This window comes from Salmo salar, chromosome 19, assembly GCF_965601325.2.
Source record: "Salmo salar chromosome 19, fSalSal1, whole genome shotgun sequence".
Taxonomy (NCBI): domain Eukaryota; kingdom Metazoa; phylum Chordata; class Actinopteri; order Salmoniformes; family Salmonidae; genus Salmo; species Salmo salar.
Window position 1 is genome coordinate 36,869,434 of NC_138309.1, and position 20,750 is coordinate 36,890,183.

Consider the following 20,750-nt stretch of genomic DNA (forward strand, 5'->3'; position numbering starts at 1 on the left):
TGTAGTGGCTCTGGATAAGAGAGTCTGCTAAATGACTCACTACTGTAGTGGCTCTGTATCAGAGAGTCTGTTAAATGACTCAGTACTGTAGAGGCTCTGGATCAGAGAGTCTGCTAAATGACTCACTACTGTAGAGGCTCTGGATCAGAGAGTCTGCTAAATGACTCACTACTGTAGTGGCTCTGGATCAGAGAGTCTGCTAAATGACTCACTACTGTAGTGGCTCTGGATCAGAGAGTCTGCTAAATGACTAAAAAGTCAATGTAATTTAAAAGACTGCATTTTCCTCACGTTAACTAACAGACCTCCTCATTCTCTGTGTTTGTCCCCCAGGAGCATCGGGACGAGCACCTGACCTCCATCCCACAGGAAGTGTGTCTGTCTTTCGTTAAGATCATCCAGGAAGTGTTGGGTTCCCCTCCGGACCTAGACCTCCTCCGATTGGTCTACAACTTCCTCCTCGCCGTGCACCCGCCCACTAACACCTACGTTTGTCATACGCCTTCAAGCTTCTACTTCTCACTACACATAGGTGGGTTTTTTTACACACACTTCCTGGTTCAATTAATATAGTCAAACTCAGGTATTCAATAGGTGACTTTTACTTTAAATAGTAATTTTCTACCAAGGTGTCTGCTTTTACATAAAGTACTTAACACCACTGACAGTAGTGTGTCTGTTGTCTCCAGATGTTAGACTGTTTTGTGTCTGTTGTCCTGTAGATGGTGAGCTGTACCAGGTGAAGGACCAGTATATATATGTTGTCTGTTGTCCTGTAGATGGTGAGCTGTACCAGGTGAAGGACCAGTGTATATATATGTTGTCTGTTGTCCTGTAGATGGTGAGCTGTACCAGGTGAAGGACCAGTGTATATATATGTTGTCTGTTGTCCTGTAGATGGTGAGCTGTACCAGGTGAAGGACCAGTATATATATGTTGTCTGTTGTCCTGTAGATGGTGAGCTGTACCAGGTGAAGGACCAGTATTTATATGTTGTCTGTTGTCCTGTAGATGGTGAGCTGTACCAGGTGAAGGACCAGTATATATATGTTGTCTGTTGTCCTGTAGATGGTGAGCTGTACCAGGTGAAGGACCAGTATATATATGTTGTCTGTTGTCCTGTAGATGGTGAGCTGTACCAGGTGAAGGACCAGTATTTATATGTTGTCTGTTGTCCTGTAGATGGTGAGCTGTACCAGGTGAAGGACCAGTATTTATATGTTGTCTGTTGTCCTGTAGATGGTGAGCTGTACCAGGTGAAGGACCAGTATTTATATGTTGTCTGTTGTCCTGTAGATGGTGAGCTGTACCAGGTGAAGGACCAGTATTTATATGTTGTCTGTTGTCCTGTAGATGGTGAGCTGTACCAGGAGAAAGTCCAGTCCATAATGTATATGAGAAATATCAACAGTGGATGGAAGTCAACTGGTAGCTCAGTGGTCTCTCTCTCCACGGCTGTCTTCACTGAGGACCCTCTTCCTGAAGGTACCTACAGTCATTATTTTTGTCTTCATGCAGTGACATGTTTCTCGCTCTCCATTGGTGCAGAACACCTGTACGATAGTATCCGCCCAGGAAACAAATATACATATTCTTCTGCACTTTGTTCTGCCCAGACCTTTTCCCTTTCCTATTAAACATGTTGGGAGTGGCATGATATTTATATTTAGGTACATCTGTTTCCCTCTGAAGGTACCATCCACCTTCAGCCTCCGTCACCTGAACACGGAGGAGACGACCAGTCCCTGTCCCTCCGGCCCGCCAACCTGACCCCCTCGCCCAACTCCTCCCCGTTGCTCAGGCCCTGTGTGAGCCATGGAGGGGCTGGGAGCCCCAGGGAGGGCCAGGAGGGAGAGGGGGTGATTCTGGGAAGCACAGAGACTCTAAAGCGAGGAGGAGGAGGAGGAGGAGGAGGAGGGGGAGGGGAGGAGCAGCTCCTGTCTAGCTGTGAGTCTGCGAAAACCATCTGTGACTCCCGAGAGGGAGGAGAGGCACCACATACCCCGTCCATCAGTATCGAGGAGGTGGAGGGGAGGGGGGAGGTAGATGGGGAGGAGGGGGTGGAGGAGAGGGGGGAGGTGGATAGTCTGGTTGAGGGCAGCGTGGGCGGTGCCGAATCTGAGGACCGTTTTGATTGGGCGAGCGATGAGGTGCCACAGAGGCCGGACAGTCTGAAGGGGATCACATCGTTTCAGAGGAGCTCCTCTAACCTGGCCAGGTGACTGGATATTTTGATTCCAAAGGGCACCTTTTCCTTATAAAGTGCTTTTGACCAGGGCCCATAGGGACCAAATCAGAGGACAGGTTTAGCCTTGTGCTTCACCTCTCATAAACGTTGCAGAAATCCAACTGATATTGTTGTTTACTTTGTACATCGCTGACTCTACCTTTTAAAATATGTCTAATACAATGAATTCCTTCATTTATTCATCCAGCCTGGGCCTGGCCTTCCCTGCTCAGAATGGGAGCCTGGCCCTCGGTCGTTGGCCCAGCGTGGCCGACCGTGGGACACTACCAGAAGACTGGGAGAGCTACTCGTACTCACCTGGATACGAGAGGGCCTACAGAAAAGACTCGAGCAACGACAGGTACACTACTCTATAGAATAACACACTCACTACACCTGTTAGGTGTCATGCTCCAATACAAACTACCCACTACAGACTACCCACTACAGACTACCCACTACAGACTACCCACTACAGACTACCCACTACAGACTACCCACTACATACTACCCAATAGACCTATTAGATCTCATGCTCCACTACAGACTACCCACTACAGACTACCCACTACAGACTACTCAATACACCTGTTAGATCTCATGCTCCACTACAGACTACCCACTACAGACTACCCAATACAGACTACACACTACACCTGTTAGGTGTCATGCTCCACTACAGACTACCCACTACAGACTACCCACTACAGACTACCCACTACACTTGTTAGATCTCATGCTCCAATACAGACTACCCACTACACCTGTTAGGTGTCATGCTCCAATACAGACTACCCAATACAGACTACCCACTGTTAGATGGTTCGCTAACTTACTAGCTAAGTGGCTAGATGTCAAGATCAAGCGTCTTGGCTACAGCAGAGATATTCAACCCCCTCCTGGGTCAAGATCCCTGTTGCCTACGTTGTTTTGTGTGTAAAAAGTATATATAGCGCCCCTAGTGTGCACATTTGGTAATACTGCATACCCGGTATGCTACAGAAACAGTATGGCGGTATGACCATGTGGATATCACCCAACACTCTTAGATTCACTGGATAAATGATGTGGCTGATCAGATCGTGTCCACTCACAAGCCTTTCAGCACGGTCACCATCCTTCACTGACACAGGTCAAACACCATGTTAGTGATACAACAGCAGTGTGAATCATCAGACAGCTAGTATCTAGTTATATTATTCCTGTTGTCAGTGTGACCATGCAGCCTTCATACTTCCTTCTGTTCCATGACTTGAGACTACTGTTGACCAGGACCCATAGGGCTCTATATAGTGGACTACTGTTGACCAGGACCCATAGGGCTCTATATAGTGGACTACTGTTGACCAGGACCCATAGGGCTCTATATAGTGGACTACTGTTGACCAGGACCCATAGGGCTCTATATAGTGGACTACTGTTGACCAGGACCCATAGGGCTCTGTATAGGGAACAGGGTTCCGCATTGGGAAGCGTCCTGTATCTCTAACTACCATCAGTGAAGATGAGTTTCTGTTGAATTGACAGTCCCTCCACTTTATCTATATTTCCGTCTCATCTCTCTATCTCAGCTGAGTGTCATCAAGCTGTCTTTGATAAAGTCCAATAATACTCTCAACCTTTCACCAAGTGGATCAGCTAATGAGTAATTTCATCTACATCCACATCCTCTCTTCTCACTCTTTCTTTCTCGCTCTTTATTCTCTGATTTGTCTCGGTCTCTCCTCTCTCTCTTTTGCTCCCTCTCTCGCTCTCCTATCACTTTTTTGCTCTCTCTCCTCTGTTCAGTCATCATCAGTGTGCGTAGGAGAGAACCCGACCTAGCCAGTGTCTCTCTGCTTTCATCTACAGACCTCGTATGAAAGGATATGATATTGGAGGTTGAATGAGACTGTGTTTCAAGCTTTATCTGTTCTGGGTTGTGTCTGTTTGTGCCTGTTATTGAATATTAGTCTTGTCTCTGTTTATGAAGCCTTGTTATGTTGACTGAGCAGAGCTCTGTTGGACTGATCACTCAGTTAACACCTGTCGTGTTAACACAGCAGCGAAACACCTCACACTACCAATAAAGAGAGCACCTGGCCTCCTTCCTAGGACAATAACCATAACCCATGTATAATACCCCTCTTATCGCTGGCTGGGTTTGTTCTGTGTGTCTGGAACCGTAACCTCATTCAGAAAGGAAAAAGACATCTGTGGGGCTAATCATTTGTGATAAAGCTTAATGTTTAGTCTCTGGTTGTATTTATTATGGATCCCCATTAGTTCCTGCTAAGGCAGCAGCTACTCTTCCTGGGGTTTATTAAGGATCCCCATTAGTTCCTGCCAAGGCAGCAGCTACTCTTCCTGGGGTTTATTATGGATCCCCATTAGTTCCAGCCAAGGCAGCAGCTACTCTTCCTGGGGTTTATTATGGATCCCCATTAGTTCCAGCCAAGGCAACAGCAGCTACTCTTCCTGGGGTTTATTATGGATCCCCATTAGTTCCTGCCAAGGCAGCAGCTACTCTTCCTGGGGTTTATTATGGATCATCATTAGTTCCTGTCAAGGCAGCAGCTACTCTTCCTGGGGTTTATTATGGATCCCCATTAGTTCCTGCCAAGGCAGCAGCTACTCTTCCTGGGGGTTGATGTGATCCATGACCAGCCTTTAAAAGCACTTCATGGCTACAGATGTGAGTGCTACGGGTCGGTAGTCATTTAGACAGGTTACCTTCGTGTTCTTGGTCACATGGACTGTGGTGGTCTGCTTGAAACATCCTAGTCATAGACTGTTCTCTCTGCTACCGCACGACAAACTGTACCAGAGCACCAAGTCTAGGTCCAAAAGGCTTCTAAACAGCTTCTACCTCGGACATAAAACTGCTGAACAGTTCAGTAATCAAATGGCTACCCAGACTATATGCATTGACACCCCCCCCCCCCCAGTAAGTAAAATAATGAAATCACATTTACATAAGTATTCAGACTCTTTACTCAGTACTTTGTTGAAGCACCTTTGGCAACGATTACAGCCTCAAGTCTTTTTGGGTATGATGCTACAAGCTTGGCACACCTGTATTTGGGGAGTTTCTCCCATTCTTCTCCTCTCAAGCTCTGTCAGGTTGGATGGGGAGCGTTGCTGCACAGCTATTTTCAGGTCTCTCCAGAGATGTTCAATCGGGTTCAAGTCTGGGCTCTGGCTGGGCCACTCAAGAACATTCAGAGACTTGTCCTGAAGCCACTCCTGCATTGTCTTGGCTGTGTGCTTGGGTTTGTTGTCCTGTTGGAAGGTGAACCTTCGCCCCAGTCTGAGGTCCTGAATGCTCTGGAGCAGGTTTTCATCAAGGATCTCTCTGTACTTTGCTACGTTCATCATTCCCTCGATCCTGACTAGTCTCCCTGTCCCTGCCGCTGAAGAACATCCCCACAGCATGATTCTGCCACCACCATGCTTCACCATAGGGATGGTGCCATACACTACTCTACTACCACATATCTACAATACATTCAGTGTGTTACCTCAGAAAACTACTCTACTACCACATATCTACAATACACTGTGTTCCCTCAGACCACTACTCTACTACCACATATCTACAATACATTAAGTGTGTAACCTCAGACCACTACTACCACATATCTACAATACATTAAGTGTGTTACCTCAGACCACTACTCTACTACCACATATCTACAATACATTAAGTGTGTAACCTCAGACCTCTACTACCACATATCTACAATACATTAAGTGTGTTACCTCAGACCACATATCTATAATACATTAAGTGTGTTACCTCAGACCTCTACTATCACATATCTACAATACATTAAGTGTGTTACCTCAGACCACTGCTCTACTACCACATATCTACAATACAAAATCTATGTGTATGTGCATGTGTTATCGTGTGTATGTGCGTGCGTGTGTGTGCGTGTGTGTGTGTGTGTGTGTGTGTGTGTGTGTGTCTGTACCTGTGTGTGTGTCTCTTCACAGTCTGTGTTGTTCCATAAGGTGTATTCTTATCTGTTTTTTAAATCTGATTCTACTGCTGCATCAGTTACCTGATGTGGAATAGAGTTCCATGTAGTCATGGCTCTATGTGGTACTGTGCACCTCCCATAGTCTGTTCTGGACTTGGGAATTGTGAAGAGACCTCTGGTGGCATGTCTTGTGGGGTATGCATGGGTGTCTGAGCTGTGTGCCAGTAGTTTAAACAGACAGCTCGGTGCATTCAACATGTCATTACCTCTCACAAATACCAGTAGTGATGAAGTCAATCTCTCCTCCACTTTGAGCCAGGAGAGATTGACATGCATATTATTAATGTTTGCTCTCTGTGTACATGCAAGGGCCAGTCGTGCTGCCCTGTTCTGAGACAATTACATTTTTCATAAGTCCTTTTTTTGTGGCATCTGACCACACGACTGAATAGTAGTCCAGGTGTGACAAAACTAGGGCCTGCAGGACCTGCCTTGTTGATAGTGTTGTTAAGAAGGTAGAAACTAGGGCCTGTAGGACCTGCCTTGTTGTTAGTGCTGTTAAGAAGGTAGAAACTAGGGCCTGTAGGACCTGCCTTGTTGTTTGTGCTGTTAAGAAGCTAGAAACTAGGGCCTGTAGGACCTGCCTTGTTGATAGTGCTGTTAAGAAGGTAGAAACTAGGGCCTGTAGGACCTGCCTTGTTGATAGTGCTGTTAAGAAGGTAGAAACTAGGGCCTGTAGGACCTGCCTTGTTGATAGTGCTGTTAAGAAGGTAGAGCAGCGCCTTTATTATGGACAGACTTCTCTTAAGACTCCCTGCAAAGCAGTGGCAATCCTTCCTTAATGAGTGATATTAGCAATATTAAAAATCTGATTGTGATCAAGAGGTTTTTAAAATCTAATCGTGTTCAGGTGATGTTTCCAATTGATTTGATATTTAGTATTATTCTGATTACAGGTCTAGAGAACTGGCTGGGGTTTATATTTTTATTTATTTTTATTTCACCTTTATTTAACCAGATAGGCCAGTTGAAAAAAAAGTATCATTTACAACTGCGACCTGGCCAAGATAAAGCAAAGCAGTTCAACACAAACAACAACACAGAGTTACACATGGAGTAAAACAAACATACAGTCAATAATACAGTAGAAAAATAAGTTAATATACAAAGTGAGCAAATGAGGTGAGATAAGGGAGGTAAAGGCAATAAATAGGCCATGGTGGCGAAGTACATACAATATAGCAAGTAAAACATGGGAATTATAGATTTGCAGTAGATGGATGTGCAAAGTAGAAATACTGGGGTGCAAAGGAGCAAAATAAATAAATTCAGTAGGGGAAGGGGTAGTTGTTTGGGCTAAATTATAGATGGGCTATGTACAGGTGCAGTGATCTGTGAGCTGTTCTGACAGCTGGTGCTTAAAGCTAGTGAGGGAGATAAGTGTTTCCAGTTTCAGACATTTTTGCAGTTTGTTCCAGTCATTGGCAGCAGAGAACTGGAAGGAGGAATTGGCTTTTGGGGTGACCAGAGAGATATACCTGCTGGAGCGCGTGCTACGAGTGGGTGCTGCCATGGTGACCAGTGAGCTGAGATAAGGGGGGACTTTACCTAGCAGGGTCTTGTAGATGACCTATATGTTGAATGTTCACCCATAAAATGATTATTTAATTAAATATTTAGGAAAATAGATAATTGCATTAGCAAACCCTGTCTCTACCATATATAGTTTAAAAGTTCCAGACTATTTACTCAGAGAATGTACCATGATTAGAGTGAGTATAATGTCAATACTTCCTTGGTCTGAAGTGGTCGCTGCTCAATAGGACTGTCACTGCTCTGTGGGCAGAACGGCGCTTCAAACGTAAACTGACAAGCCAGGGTTATAGGAGTAGAAAGCCAGGGTTATAGGAGTAGAAAGCCATGGTTAGAGGAGTAGAAAGCCAGGGTTAGAGGAGTAGAAAGCCAGGGTTAGAGGAGTAGAAAGCCAGGGTTTTTGAAGTAGAAAGCCACAGATCTGGAGGTGAAAATGACCAGGGTATCATGTTGATTTTGATTGGTCCAATGCATGGAAACGCCTCCAAATGTTACCACCTCCCAACGTCAAAATATGGAACTAAGAGCGGTGCAGTGTATAAACAAGCATCGGTCACAGCAAGCTGACGTTATTTCATCAACACTGTCAAATACAACCATATTCAGGTTGTAGAATTGTAGAGTAACAATATAATGATTGATTGTATGTGATTCGTAATGACATGAGGTTATTATTAATCTAATATTACAGGTCCAGTACAGAGGACTGCCTGGTGTTAATATGCTATGGTCTATATGACCTGTTGAGAGGGGTTCTGCTACTACTACCAGACCTGATGCTGGAGGAGGTGATGGATAAGCTGGTCCAACCTGAAGCTCTTATCGTCCTCGTCAACCACTCCTCTCCCCTTATACAGCAGGGGGTTATGAAGGTGAGTGCTCTTGTATGCGTACACACACTAAGGAAGGCGCAGGCCAACACATTTCCACTGTGTGTTATGTTGCAGTTATGTCCCAGCTCCTAGACACCTTCCTCAGCCCAGCCTTCAGCAGGGATCTCATGTTCTTTTAGACAAATGCTGCTGTGTCTCACTCCTTGTACTAGTCTCCCTGTAGGTCCTGGATGACATTATGTTGGGTTATCTCCTTTCTCCTCTTTACAGCTCCTGGATGCCATTATGTTATTATCTCTCTCCAGCTCCTGGATACCAGTATGTTATTATCTCTCTCCAGCTCCTGGATGCCAGTATGTTATCTCTTCTCTCTAGCTCCTGGATGCCAGTATGTTATCTCCTCTCTCTAGCTCCTGGATGCCAGTATGTTAGGTTAGCTCTTGACAGCTTACTGTGTCTCCTTTTCTCCAGCTCCTGGATGCCTACTTCAGCCGAGCGTTTAAGGAGCAGAAGGAGAAGTTCCTGAAGAACCATGGCTTCAGTCTCTTAGCCAATCAGCTGTACCTGCACCAGGGGACTCGGGGCCTGCTGGAGGTCTTCCTGGAGATGCTGTTTGGACGACCTGTCGGCCTCGAGGAGGAGTACGTACAGGGAGGGGAGGGAGCAAGGCCTGGAGGAGGAGTCAGTACAGGGAGGGGAGGGAGCAAGGCCTGGAGGAGGAGTCAGTACAGGGAGGGGAGGGAGCAAGGCCTGGAGGAGGAGTCAGTACAGGGAGGGGAGGGGAGGGAGCAAGGCCTGGAGGAGGAGTCAGTACAGGGAGGGGAGGGAGCAAGGCCTGGAGGAGGAGTCAGTACAGGGAGGGGAGGGAGCAAGGCCTGGAGGAGGAGTCAGTACAGGGAGGGGAGGGGAGGGAGCAAGGCCTGTAGGAGGAGTCAGTACAGGGAGGGGAGGGAGCAAGGCCTGGAGGAGGAGTCAGTACAGGGAGGGGAGAGAGCAAGGCCTGGAGGAGTTAGTACAGGGAGGGGAGAGGAGTTAGTACAAGGAGGGGAGGGAGCCAGGCCTGGAGGAGGAGTCAGTACAGGGAGGGGAGGGAGCAAGGCCTGGAGGAGGAGTCAGTACAGGGAGGGGAGAGGAGGAGTTAGTACAGGGAGGGGAGGGAGCAAGGCCTGGATGAGGAGTCAGTACAGGGAGGGGAGGGAGCAAGGCCTGGAGGAGGAGTTAGTACAGGGAGGGGGGAGGAGGAGTTAGTACAGGGAGGGGAGAGGAGGAGTTAGTACAGGGAGGGGAGAGGAGGAGTTAGTACAGGGAGGGGAGGGAGCAAGGCCTGGAGGAGGTGTCAGTACAGGGAGGGGAGGAGTCAGTACAGGGAGGGGAGAGGAGGAGTTAGTACAGGGAGGGGAGGGAGCAAGGCCTGGAGGAGGAGTCAGTACAGGGAGGGGAGAGGAGGAGTTAGTACAGGGAGGGGAGAGGAGGAGTTAGTACAGGGAGGGGAGAGGAGGAGTTAGTACAGGGAGGGGAGGGAGCAAGGCCTGGAGGAGGAGTCAGTACAGGGAGGGGAGGGGAGGAGTCAGTACAGGGAGGGGAGAGGAGGAGTTAGTATAGGGAGGGGAGAGAGCAAGGCCTGGAGGAGCCGGATATGAAACAGAAACAATATGAGGGTGTCAGTGTTGTGTTTATTCTTGTTGTATTTTCCAGTCTAGACCAGGAGGACATGGAGACCATCAGTCCCTTCAGGAAGCGTTGTATCATCCCAGTGCTGGGTTTAATAGAGAACAGTCTGTGTGAGAACAGTCTGGTCCACAACGTGCTCTGTATGCTACTGCAGCTCGTCAACGCCTGTCCCAAACTGGCTGACATACTGCTGGACCACGGCCTGCTCTACGTCCTCTTCAATACCCTGTCTACACTCAACGGCATGGAGCATGGGTAAGTACATACACCTTTACCAAATATATTTAAACTCAGTTTTCCACATTTCCTGACATTTAGTCCTAGTAAAATTCCCTGTCTTAGGTCAGTTAGGATCACCACTTTATTTGAAGAATGTGAAATGTCAGAATAATAGTAGAGAATGATTTATTTCAGCTTTTATTTCTTTCATCACATTCCCAGTGGGTGACAAGTTTACATACACTCAATTAGTATTTGGTAGCATTGCCTGTAAATTGTTTAACTTGGGTCAATCGTTTCGGGTAGCCTTCCACAAGCTTCCCACAATAAATTGGGTGAATTTTGGCCCATTTTTCCTGACAGAGCTGGTGTAACTTAGTCAGGTTTGTAGGCCTCTTTGCTCGCACACGATTTTCAGTTCTGTCCACAAATGTTCTAAAGGATTGAGGTCAGGGCTTTGTGGTCAGGGCTTTGTGATGGCCACTCCAATACCTTGACTTTGTTGTCCTTAAGCCATTTTGCCAGAACTTTGGAAGTATGCTTGGGGTCATTGTCCATTTGGAAGACCCATTTGCGACCAAGCTTTAACTTCGTGACTGATGTCTTGAGATGTTGCTTCAATATATCCACATAATTTTCCACCCTCATGATGTCATCTATTTTGTGAAGTGCACCAGTCCCTCCTGCAGCAAAGCACCCCCACAACACGATGCTGCCACCCCCGTGCTTCACGGTTGGGATGGAGTTCTTCGGCTTGCAAACCTCCCCCTTTTTCCTCCAAACATAACGATGGTCTGCGTCACACAGAGATTTAAATCTGCTATATAATATATACCGTAATTTCCGGACTATTAAGCCGCACATGTCTATAAGCCGCAGGTGCCTTCCGGTACATTGTAACAAATTAACTTTACACAGGCTTTAACGAAACACGGCTTGTAACAAAAATAAATAGGCTTTAACGAAACACGGCTTGTAACAAAAAATAAAAAATTTACAGTAAGCTTTACCGGTAGTTGTCTTTTTGCACTGAGTCAATTCCTCACGCTGCTGTTTCCAACGTCTTATCATCGACTCATTAAGACCAAGCTCCCGTGCAGCAGCTCTATTTCCTTTTCCAACAGCCAGATCAATCGCCTTCAACTTGAAAGCTACATCATATTCATTTCTCCGTGTCTTTGCCATGATGAGGGTGACAAAATGACTACCGTAATCAGAATGATGGGAAGTTTGAGAGCGCTCGATTTAATCTAAACAGTAAACAAAAAAGTTGTTTGACCTTAACCCGTTCGGCAATTTCATTGGTCTAATGAAAGCTTCATGCCGCCAAAAAACTGAGCACGTCACAGAATGTGTTTTTTTGGAGAAACAATTTTGAAAGCGGGAAATATCCATATATTAGCCGCGTCATTGTTTAAGCCGCGAGGTTCAAAGCCTGGGAAAAAAGTTGCGGCTTATAGTCCGGAATTTACGGTAGATGAATATGTAGCTGCCCCACTCAGAGATTTTGTTGCATGGAATCATTTGAAACTAGAATGCGTGCACCAGTGATGTTTTTCTCAGTAGAACGATGGAAGTGTTTGCCAGGGGTTGCGTAGCATGGCTCACACGCTGCTCTCTGTCTGTGTCTCAATCAATTTCTCTCCTCAGTATACCTCTGAACGACTACAAACTGCTAGTGGTCGACATCCAACAGCTGTTGGTCGCGGTGACCATCCATTCCTGTTCCTCCTCTGGTGCTCAATACTTCAGGATCATAGAGGACCTAATCACACTGCTGGGCTTCATGGAGACGTCCAAGATGAGACGAACCCAGGGTAAGATATAGCCCGGTACCTATATAAGATAGTAGGGTACTGTGATGAGACGAACTTGGGGTACGATATAGCCTGGTACCTATATTAGAGAGTAGGGTACTGTGATGAGATATAGCCTGGTACCTATATTAGAGAGTTGGGTACTGTGGTACAGTATAGCATGGTTCTCAATACTTCAGGATTGTAGACGACTCTACTGTACATGTTCAGTTCCTTCAGAAAGTATTCATACCCCTTGACTTATTCCACATTTTGTTGTTACAGTCTAAATTTAAAATGGATTAAATTAATTTTTTTCTCACCCATCTACACACAATGCCCCATAATTTTTGCTAATGTATTGAAAATGAAATACAGAAATATCTAATTTACCCCTGAGCCAATACTTTGTATAAGCACCTCAGACAGTGATTACAGCTGTGAATCTTTCTGGGTAAGGCCCTAAGAGCTGTGAGTCTTTCTGGGTAAGGCCCTAAGCGCTGTGAGTCTTTCTGGGTAAGGCCCTAAGAGCTGTGTCTTTCTGGGTAAGGCCCTAAGAGCTGTGAGTCTTTCTGGGTAAGGCCCTAAGAGCTGTGAGTCTTTCTGGGTAAGGCTCTAAGAGCTGTGAGTCTTTCTGGGTAAGGCTCTAAGAGCTGTGAGTCTTTCTGGGTAAGGCTCTAAGAGCTTTGCACACCTGGATTGTGCAACATTTACACATTATTATTTAAATTCTTCAAGCTCTGTCAAATTGGTTGTTGATTATATCGGGTAGAAGAGAGGTATAGTATAGCCTGGTAGAGTATATAATATAGGGGAGGTATAGTATAGCCTGGTAGAGTATATATATTATATAGGGTAGGTATAGTATAGCCTGGTAGAGTATATATATATATTATATAGGGTAGAGGGGAGGTATAGTATAGCCTGTTAGAGTGTATATATATATATTATATAGGGGAGGTATAGTATAGCCTGGTAGAGTATATATATTATATAGGGTAGAGGGGAGGTATAGTATAGCCTGGTAGAGTATATATATTATACAGGGTAGGTATAGTATAGCCTGGTAGAGTATATATATATATTATACAGGGTAGGTATAGTATAGCCTGGTAGAGTATATATATTATATAGGGGAGGTATAGTATAGCCTGGTAGAGTATTATATATTATATATATAGTATTATATATTATAGTATATAATAGTATAGCCTGCTAGAGTATATAGTATAGCCTGCTAGAGTATATATATTATACAGGGGAGGTATATTATAGCCTGGTAGAGTATATATATTATATAGGGGAGGTATAGTATAGCCTGGTAGAGTATATAGGGTATGTATAGTATAGCCTGGTAGAGTATATATATATTATACAGGGTAGGTATATTATATCCTGGTCGAGTGTATATATTATATAGGGTATGTGTAGTATAGCCTGGTAGAGTGTATATATTATATAGGGGAGGTATAGTATAGCCTGGTAGAGTATATAGGGTATGTATAGTATAGCCTGCTAGAGTATATATATTATACAGGGTAGGTATATTATAGCCTGGTAGAGTATATATATTATACAGGGTAGGTATAGTATAGCCTGGTAGAGTATATAGGGTATGTATAGTATAGCCTGGTAGAGTATATATATATATATATCATACAGGGTAGGTATATTATATCCTGGTAGAGTGTATATATTATATAGGGTATGTGTAGTATAGCCTGGTAGAGTGTATATATTATATAGGGGAGGTATAGTATAGCCTGGTAGAGTATATAGGGTATGTATAGTATAGCCTGGTAGAGTATATATATTATACAGGGTAGGTATAGTATAGCCTGGTAGAGTATATATATTATACAGGGTAGGTATAGTATATCCTGGTAGAGTGTATATATTATACAGGGTAGGTATAGTATATCCTGGTAGAGTGTATATATTAAATAGGGGAGGTATAGTATAGCCTGGTAGAGTATATATATTATACCGGGTAGGTGTATTATAGCCTGGTAGAGTACATATATTATATAGGGTAGGTATAGTATAGCCTGGTAGAGTATATATCTTATATAGGGTAGGTATAGTATAGCCTGGTAGAGTATATATCTTATATAGGGTAGAGGGGAGGTATAGTATAGCCTGGTAGAGTATATATATTATATAGGGTAGAGGGGAGGTATAGTATAGCCTGGTAGAGTATATATATTATATAGGGGAGGTATAGTATAGCCTGGTAGAGTATATATATATATTATATTGGGTAGCGGGGAGGTATAGTATAGCCTGGTAGAGTATATATATTATATAGGGGAGGTATAGTATTGCCTGGTAGAGTGTATATATATTATACAGGGTAGGTATAGTATAGCCTGGTAGAGTATATATATTATACAGGGTAGGTATAGTATATCCTGGTAGAGTGTATATATTAAATAGGGGAGGTATAGTATAGCCTGGTAGAATCTATCTATCTATTCTGGTTTGAGCCAGTTTGCGCTGTTCGCCTGAAGTAAGGTATATTGTGATAAATTGCAGGCTACACTACTTGCCTAGAGAGTTCTCAGCTTTACTTTTTGTGGCTGTTTATTTACCACCACAGACAGATACTGGCACTAAGACCGCACTCAGTCAGCTGTATAAGGAAATAAGCAAACAGGAAACCACTTACCCAGATGCGGCGCTCCTAGTGGCCGGAGACTTTAATGCAGGGAAACTTAAATCAGTTCTACCAAATTTCTATCAACATGTTAAATGTGCAACCAGAGGGAAAAAAATTGTAGATCACCTGTACTCTACGCACAGAGACGTGTACAAAGCCCTCCCACATTTTCAACATGTCCCTGATTGAGTCTGTAATACCAACATGTTTCAAGCAGACCACCATAGTCCCTGTGCCCAAGAACGCAAAGGAAACCTGCCTAAATTACTACCGACCCGTAGCACTCACGTCTGTAGCCATGAAGTGCTTTGAAAGGTTGGTAATGGCTCACATCAATACTATTATCCCAGAAACCCTAGACCCACTTCAATTTGCATACCGCCCAAACAGATCCACAGATGATGCAATCTCTATTGCGCTGCACCCTGCCCTTTCCCACCTGGACAAAAGGAACACCTATGAGAGAATGTTGTTCATTGACTGCAGCTCAGCGTTCAACACCATAGTACCCTCAAAGCTCATCACTAAGCTAAGGACCCTGGGACTAAACACCTCCCTCTCCAACTGGATCCTGGACTTCCTGACGGGCCACGACTGCATGGCCAGGCACGACTCCAACACCATCATTAAGTTTGCAGATGACACAACAGTGGTAGGCCTGATCACCGACAACGTCGATAGGGAGGAGGTCAGAGACCTGGCCGTGTGGTGCCAGAATAACAACTTATCCCTCAAACTAACCAAGACTAAGGAGATGATTGTGGAATACAGGAAAAAGAGGACCAAACGCCCCCATTCTCATCGACGGGGCTGTAGTGGAGCAGGTTGAGAGCTTCAAGTTCCTTGGTGTCCACATCACCAACAAACTAACACGGTCCACACACACCAAGACAGTCGTGAAGAGGGCATGACAAAGCCTATTCCCTCTCAGGAAACTAAAAAGATTTGGCATGGGTCCTGAGATCCTCACAAGGTTCTACAGCTGCAACATCGAGAGCATCCTGACCGGTTGCATCACTGCCTGGTACGGCAATTGCTCCGCCTCCGACCGCAAGGCACTTCAGAGGGTAGTGTGTATGGCCCAATACATCACTGAGGCTAAGCTGCCTGCCATCCAGGACCTCTACACCAGGCGGTGTTAGAGGAAGGCCCTAAAAATTGTCAAAGACCCCAGCCACCCCAGTCATAGACTGTTCTCTCTACTACCGCATGGCAACCGGTACCGGAGCGCCAAGTCTAGGACAAAAAGGCTTCTCAACAGTTTTTACCCCCAAGCCATAAGACTCCTGAACAGGCAACCAAATGGCTACCCGGACTATTTGCATTGTGTGCCCCCCCCAAACCCCTCTTTTACGCTGCTGCTACTCTCTGTTTATCATATATGCATAGTCAATTTAACTATACATTCATGTACATACTACCTCAATTGGCCCGACCAACAAGTGCTCCCGCACATTAGCTAACCGGGCTATCTGCATTGTGTCCCACCCGCCAACCCCTCTTTTACGCTACTGCTACTCTCTGTTCATCATATATGCATAGTCACTTTAACCATATCTACATGTACATACTACCTCAATCAGCCTGACTAACCGGTGTCTGTATATACCCTCGCTACTGTTATTTTCAAATGTCTTTTTACTGTTGTTTTATTTCTTTACTTACACGCACACCTTTTTTTTGCACTATTGGTTAGAACCTGTAAGTAAGCATTTCACTGTAAGGTTGTATTCGGCGCACGTGACACATAAACTTTGATTTGATTCATTTCTCAGAACAAGAATAGACTGACGAGTTTCAGAAGAAAGTTCTTTGTTTCTGGCCATTTTGAGCCTGTAATCAAACCCACAATTGCTGATGCTCCAGATACTCAACTAGTCTAAAGAAGGCCGGTTTTATTGCTTCATAATCAGTACAACAGTTTTCAGCTGTGCTAACATAATTGCAAAAGGGTTTTCTAATTATCAATTAGCCTTTTAAAATGATAAACTTCGATTAGCTAACACAACGTGCCATTGGAACACAGGAGTGATGGTTGCTGATAATGGGCCTCTGTATGCCTATGTAGATATTCCATTAGAAAATCTGCCGTTTCCAGCTACAATAGTCATTTACAACATTAACAATGTCTACACTGTATTTCTGATCAATTTGATGTTATTTTATAGGAAAGAAATGTTGATTTAAAAAACAAGGACATTTCTAAGTGACACCAAACTTTTGATCGGTAGTGTATATTATATAGGGCAGATGGTAGGTATAGTAAAGCCTGGGAAAGCATTCCTCATGAAGTTGATATGGGTTATTTCATAGTTTTGACGTCTTCAATGTTATTCTACCCTTGAATGAGTAGGTGTGTCTTTTGACTGGTACTGAATCTACTCGTTCCCTCTCCTTCTGTAGAGATGGCAGTGGCCCTGCAGTTCCGCGTCCTCCAATCAGCTATTGAGTTCATAAAGACGACAGCTAATCAGGACCCTCAGAAGCTGAGCAGCTCTGTCAACGTGCCCACCTCTTCTCACCATGCCATCTACCAGAAACGCAAGAGCATCGCAGGTGAGAGGATATCCCATGCTTGGTTAGTTGGGGCCAAGAGCATCGCAGGTGAGAGGATATCCCATGCTTGGTTAGTTGGGGCCAAGAGCATCGCAGGTGAGAGGATATCCCATGCTTGGTTAGTTGGGGCCAAGAGCATCGCAGGTGAGAGGATATCCCATGCTTGGTTAGTTGGGGCCAAGAGCATCGCAGGTGAGAGGATATCCCATGCTTGGTTAGTTGGGGCCAAGAGCATCACAGGTGAGAGGATATCCCATGCTTGGTTAGTTGGGGCCAAGAGCATCGCAGGTGAGAGGATATCCCATGTTTAGTTAATTAGTTAGTTAGTTAGGGCCAAGACCATCACCGGTGACAGGATACCCCATGGTTGGTTGGTTGGTTAGTTAGGGCCAAAAGCATCACAGGTGAGAGGATAACCCATGGTTGGTTGGTTGGTTGGTTGGTTGGTTGGTTGGTTGGTTAGTTAGTTAGGGCCAATACCACAGGTGAGAGGATATCCCTTAGTTAGGTAGTTAGTGCCAGTACCAACACAGGTGAGAGGATATACCATGGTCGGTCGGTCGGTCGGTCGGTCGGTTGGTTGGTTAGGGCCAAGACCATCACAGGTGAGAGGATATCCCATAGTTAGTTAGTTAGTTAGTTAGTTAGTTAGTTAGTTAGTTAGGGCCAAGACCATCACAGGTGAGAGGATATCCCATGGTTAGTTAGTTAGTTAGTTAGTTAGTTAGTTAGGGCCAAGACCATCACAGGTGAGAGGATATCCCATAGTTAGTTAGTTAGTTCCAATAGCATAGGACTGTGTTGCTCAGGGTCTAGAAGAAGAATACTCCTTGATTGTCCATTTTACTTTACAGTCCACAGATCTAAGGGAAATGAGAGCGCTATCCGTTAGAGTTGTCATGGTTAATTACATATTAATGGCACAATGCAAAATACTGTTTCCAATGTGGTTGTCGGTGTAACTGCTTTGTAGTAATGAGATGTTTAGTGAAATATACTGAACAAAAATATAAATGCAACATGTAAAGTGTTGGTCCCATGTTTCATGAGCTGAAATAAAAGATCCCAGAAATGTTCCATATGCACAAAAAGCTTATTTCTCTCAAATTTTGTGGACAACATTGTTCACGTCCCTGTTAGTGAGCATTTCTCCTTTGTCAAGATAATCCATCCACCTGACAGGTGTGGCATATCAAGAAGCTGATTAAACAGCATGATCATTACACAGGTGCACCTTGTGCTGTGGACAATAAAAGGCCACTCTAAAATGTGCAGCTTTGTCACACAACACAGTGCTACAGATGTCTCAAGTCGAGGGAGAATATAATTGGCGTGCTGACTGCAGGAATGTCCACCAGAGCTGTTGCCAGATAATTTAATGCTCATTTCTCTACAAAAAGCTGCCTCCAATCTCGTTTTAGAGAATTTGGCAGTACATCCAAGCTACTAACAACAAACAGAATTGCATTTTATCGATGGCCGTTTGAAAGCACAGAGATACCGTGACTAGATCCTGAGGCTGATTGTCGTGCCATTCATCTGCCGCCATCACCTCATGTTTCATCATGATAATGCACTGCCCCATGTCGTAAGGATCTGTACACAATTCCTGGAAGCTGAAAAAGGCCCAGTTCTTTCAAATGGTGGTCACACCAGATACTGACTGGTATTCTGATCCACACCCCTACTTTTTGTTCTAAGATATCTGTGACCAACAGATATCTGTATTCCCAGTCATGTGAAACCCATAGAAGAGGGCCTAATTAATTTATTTCAATTGACTGATTTCCTTATATGAACTGTAACTCAGTAAAGTCTTTGAAATTGTTGAATGTTGCGTATATATTTTTGTTCGGTGTAGTTATTATGACCAGTCTGAAATGTTTAGTGAAAATAGTTACAGTTGAAGTCGGAAGTTTACATACACCTTAGCCAAATACATTTATTAAACTCAGTTTTTCACAATTCCTGACATTTAATTCTAGTAAAAATTCCCTGTATTAGGTCAGTTAGGATCACCACTTTATTTTAAGAATGTGAAATTTCAGAATAATAGTTGAGAATTATTTAAGCTTTTATTTCTTTCATCACATTCCCAGTGGGTCAGAAGTTTACATACACTTAATTAGTATTTGGTAGCATTGCCTTTAAATTGTTTAACTTGGGTCAAACGTTTCGGGTAGCCTTCCGCAAGCTTCCCACAATAAATTGGGGGAATTTTGGCCCATTCCTCCTGACAGAGCTGGTGTAACTGAGTCAGGTTTGTAGGCCTCCTTGCTTGCACACGCTTTTTCAGTTCCGCCCACAAATTTTCTATAGAATTGAGGTCAGGGCTTTGCGATGGCCACTTCAATACCTTGACTTAGTTTTCCTTAAGCCATCTTTCCACAACTTTGGAAGTATGTTTGTGGTCATTGTCCATTTGGAAGACCCCTTTGCGACCAAGCTTTAACTTCCTGACTGATGTCTTGAGATGTTGCTTCAATATATCCACATAATCTTCCTACCTCATGATGCCATCTATTTTGTGAAGTGCACCAGTCCCTCCTGCAGCAACGCACCCCCACAACATGATTTGCCACCCCCGTGCTTCACGGTTGGGATGGTGTTCCTCGGCTTGCAAGCCTCCACCTTTTTCATCCAAACATAACGATGGTCATTATGGCCAAACAGTTCTATTTTTGTTTCATCAGACCAGAGGACATTTCTCCAAAAAGTACGATCTTTGTCCCCATGTGCAGTTGCAAACCATAGTCTGGCTTTTTTATGGCGGTTTTGGAGCAGTGGCTTCTTCCTTGCTGAGCGGCCTTTCAGGTTATGTCGATATAGGACTCGTTTTACTGTGGATATAGATACTTTCGTACCTGTTTCCTCCAGCATCTTCAAGGTCCTTTGCTGTTGTTCTGGGATTGTTTTTGCACTTTTCGCACCAAAGTACGTTCATCTCTAGGAGACAGAACGCGTCTCCTTCCTGAGCGGTATGACGGCTGCGTGGTCCCATGGTGTTTATACTTGCGTACTATTGTTTGTACAGATGAACATGGTACCTTCAGGCATTTGGAAATTGCTCCGAAGGAAGAACCAGACTTGTGGAGGTCTAAAAAAAAATGTTGTCTGAGGTCTTGGCTGATTTCTTTTAATTTTCAAATTATGTCAAGCAAAGAGGTACTGAGTTTGAAGGTAGGCCTTGAAATACATCCACAGGCACACCACCAATTGACTCAAATGATG

The 20,750-nt window shown here is 44.4% G+C and overlaps 1 protein-coding gene across 3 annotated transcripts in view; it reads left to right on the forward strand.

The window, feature by feature from the left end:
- The window catches only part of lyst (lysosomal trafficking regulator), a 215,517-nt gene that overhangs the window by 119,748 nt on the left and 75,019 nt on the right, over positions 1 to 20,750 (forward strand). For all 3 annotated transcript variants that reach the window (XM_045702248.2, XM_045702249.2, XM_045702250.2), the window contains 9 exons: positions 334 to 532; positions 1,354 to 1,485; positions 1,693 to 2,218; positions 2,436 to 2,588; positions 8,477 to 8,657; positions 9,090 to 9,259; positions 10,314 to 10,544; positions 12,159 to 12,325; positions 17,367 to 17,519. In XM_045702248.2, the coding sequence (XP_045558204.1) occupies positions 334 to 532; positions 1,354 to 1,485; positions 1,693 to 2,218; positions 2,436 to 2,588; positions 8,477 to 8,657; positions 9,090 to 9,259; positions 10,314 to 10,544; positions 12,159 to 12,325; positions 17,367 to 17,519 (1,912 nt within the window). The remainder of the gene's footprint in view (positions 1 to 333; positions 533 to 1,353; positions 1,486 to 1,692; positions 2,219 to 2,435; positions 2,589 to 8,476; positions 8,658 to 9,089; positions 9,260 to 10,313; positions 10,545 to 12,158; positions 12,326 to 17,366; positions 17,520 to 20,750) is intronic.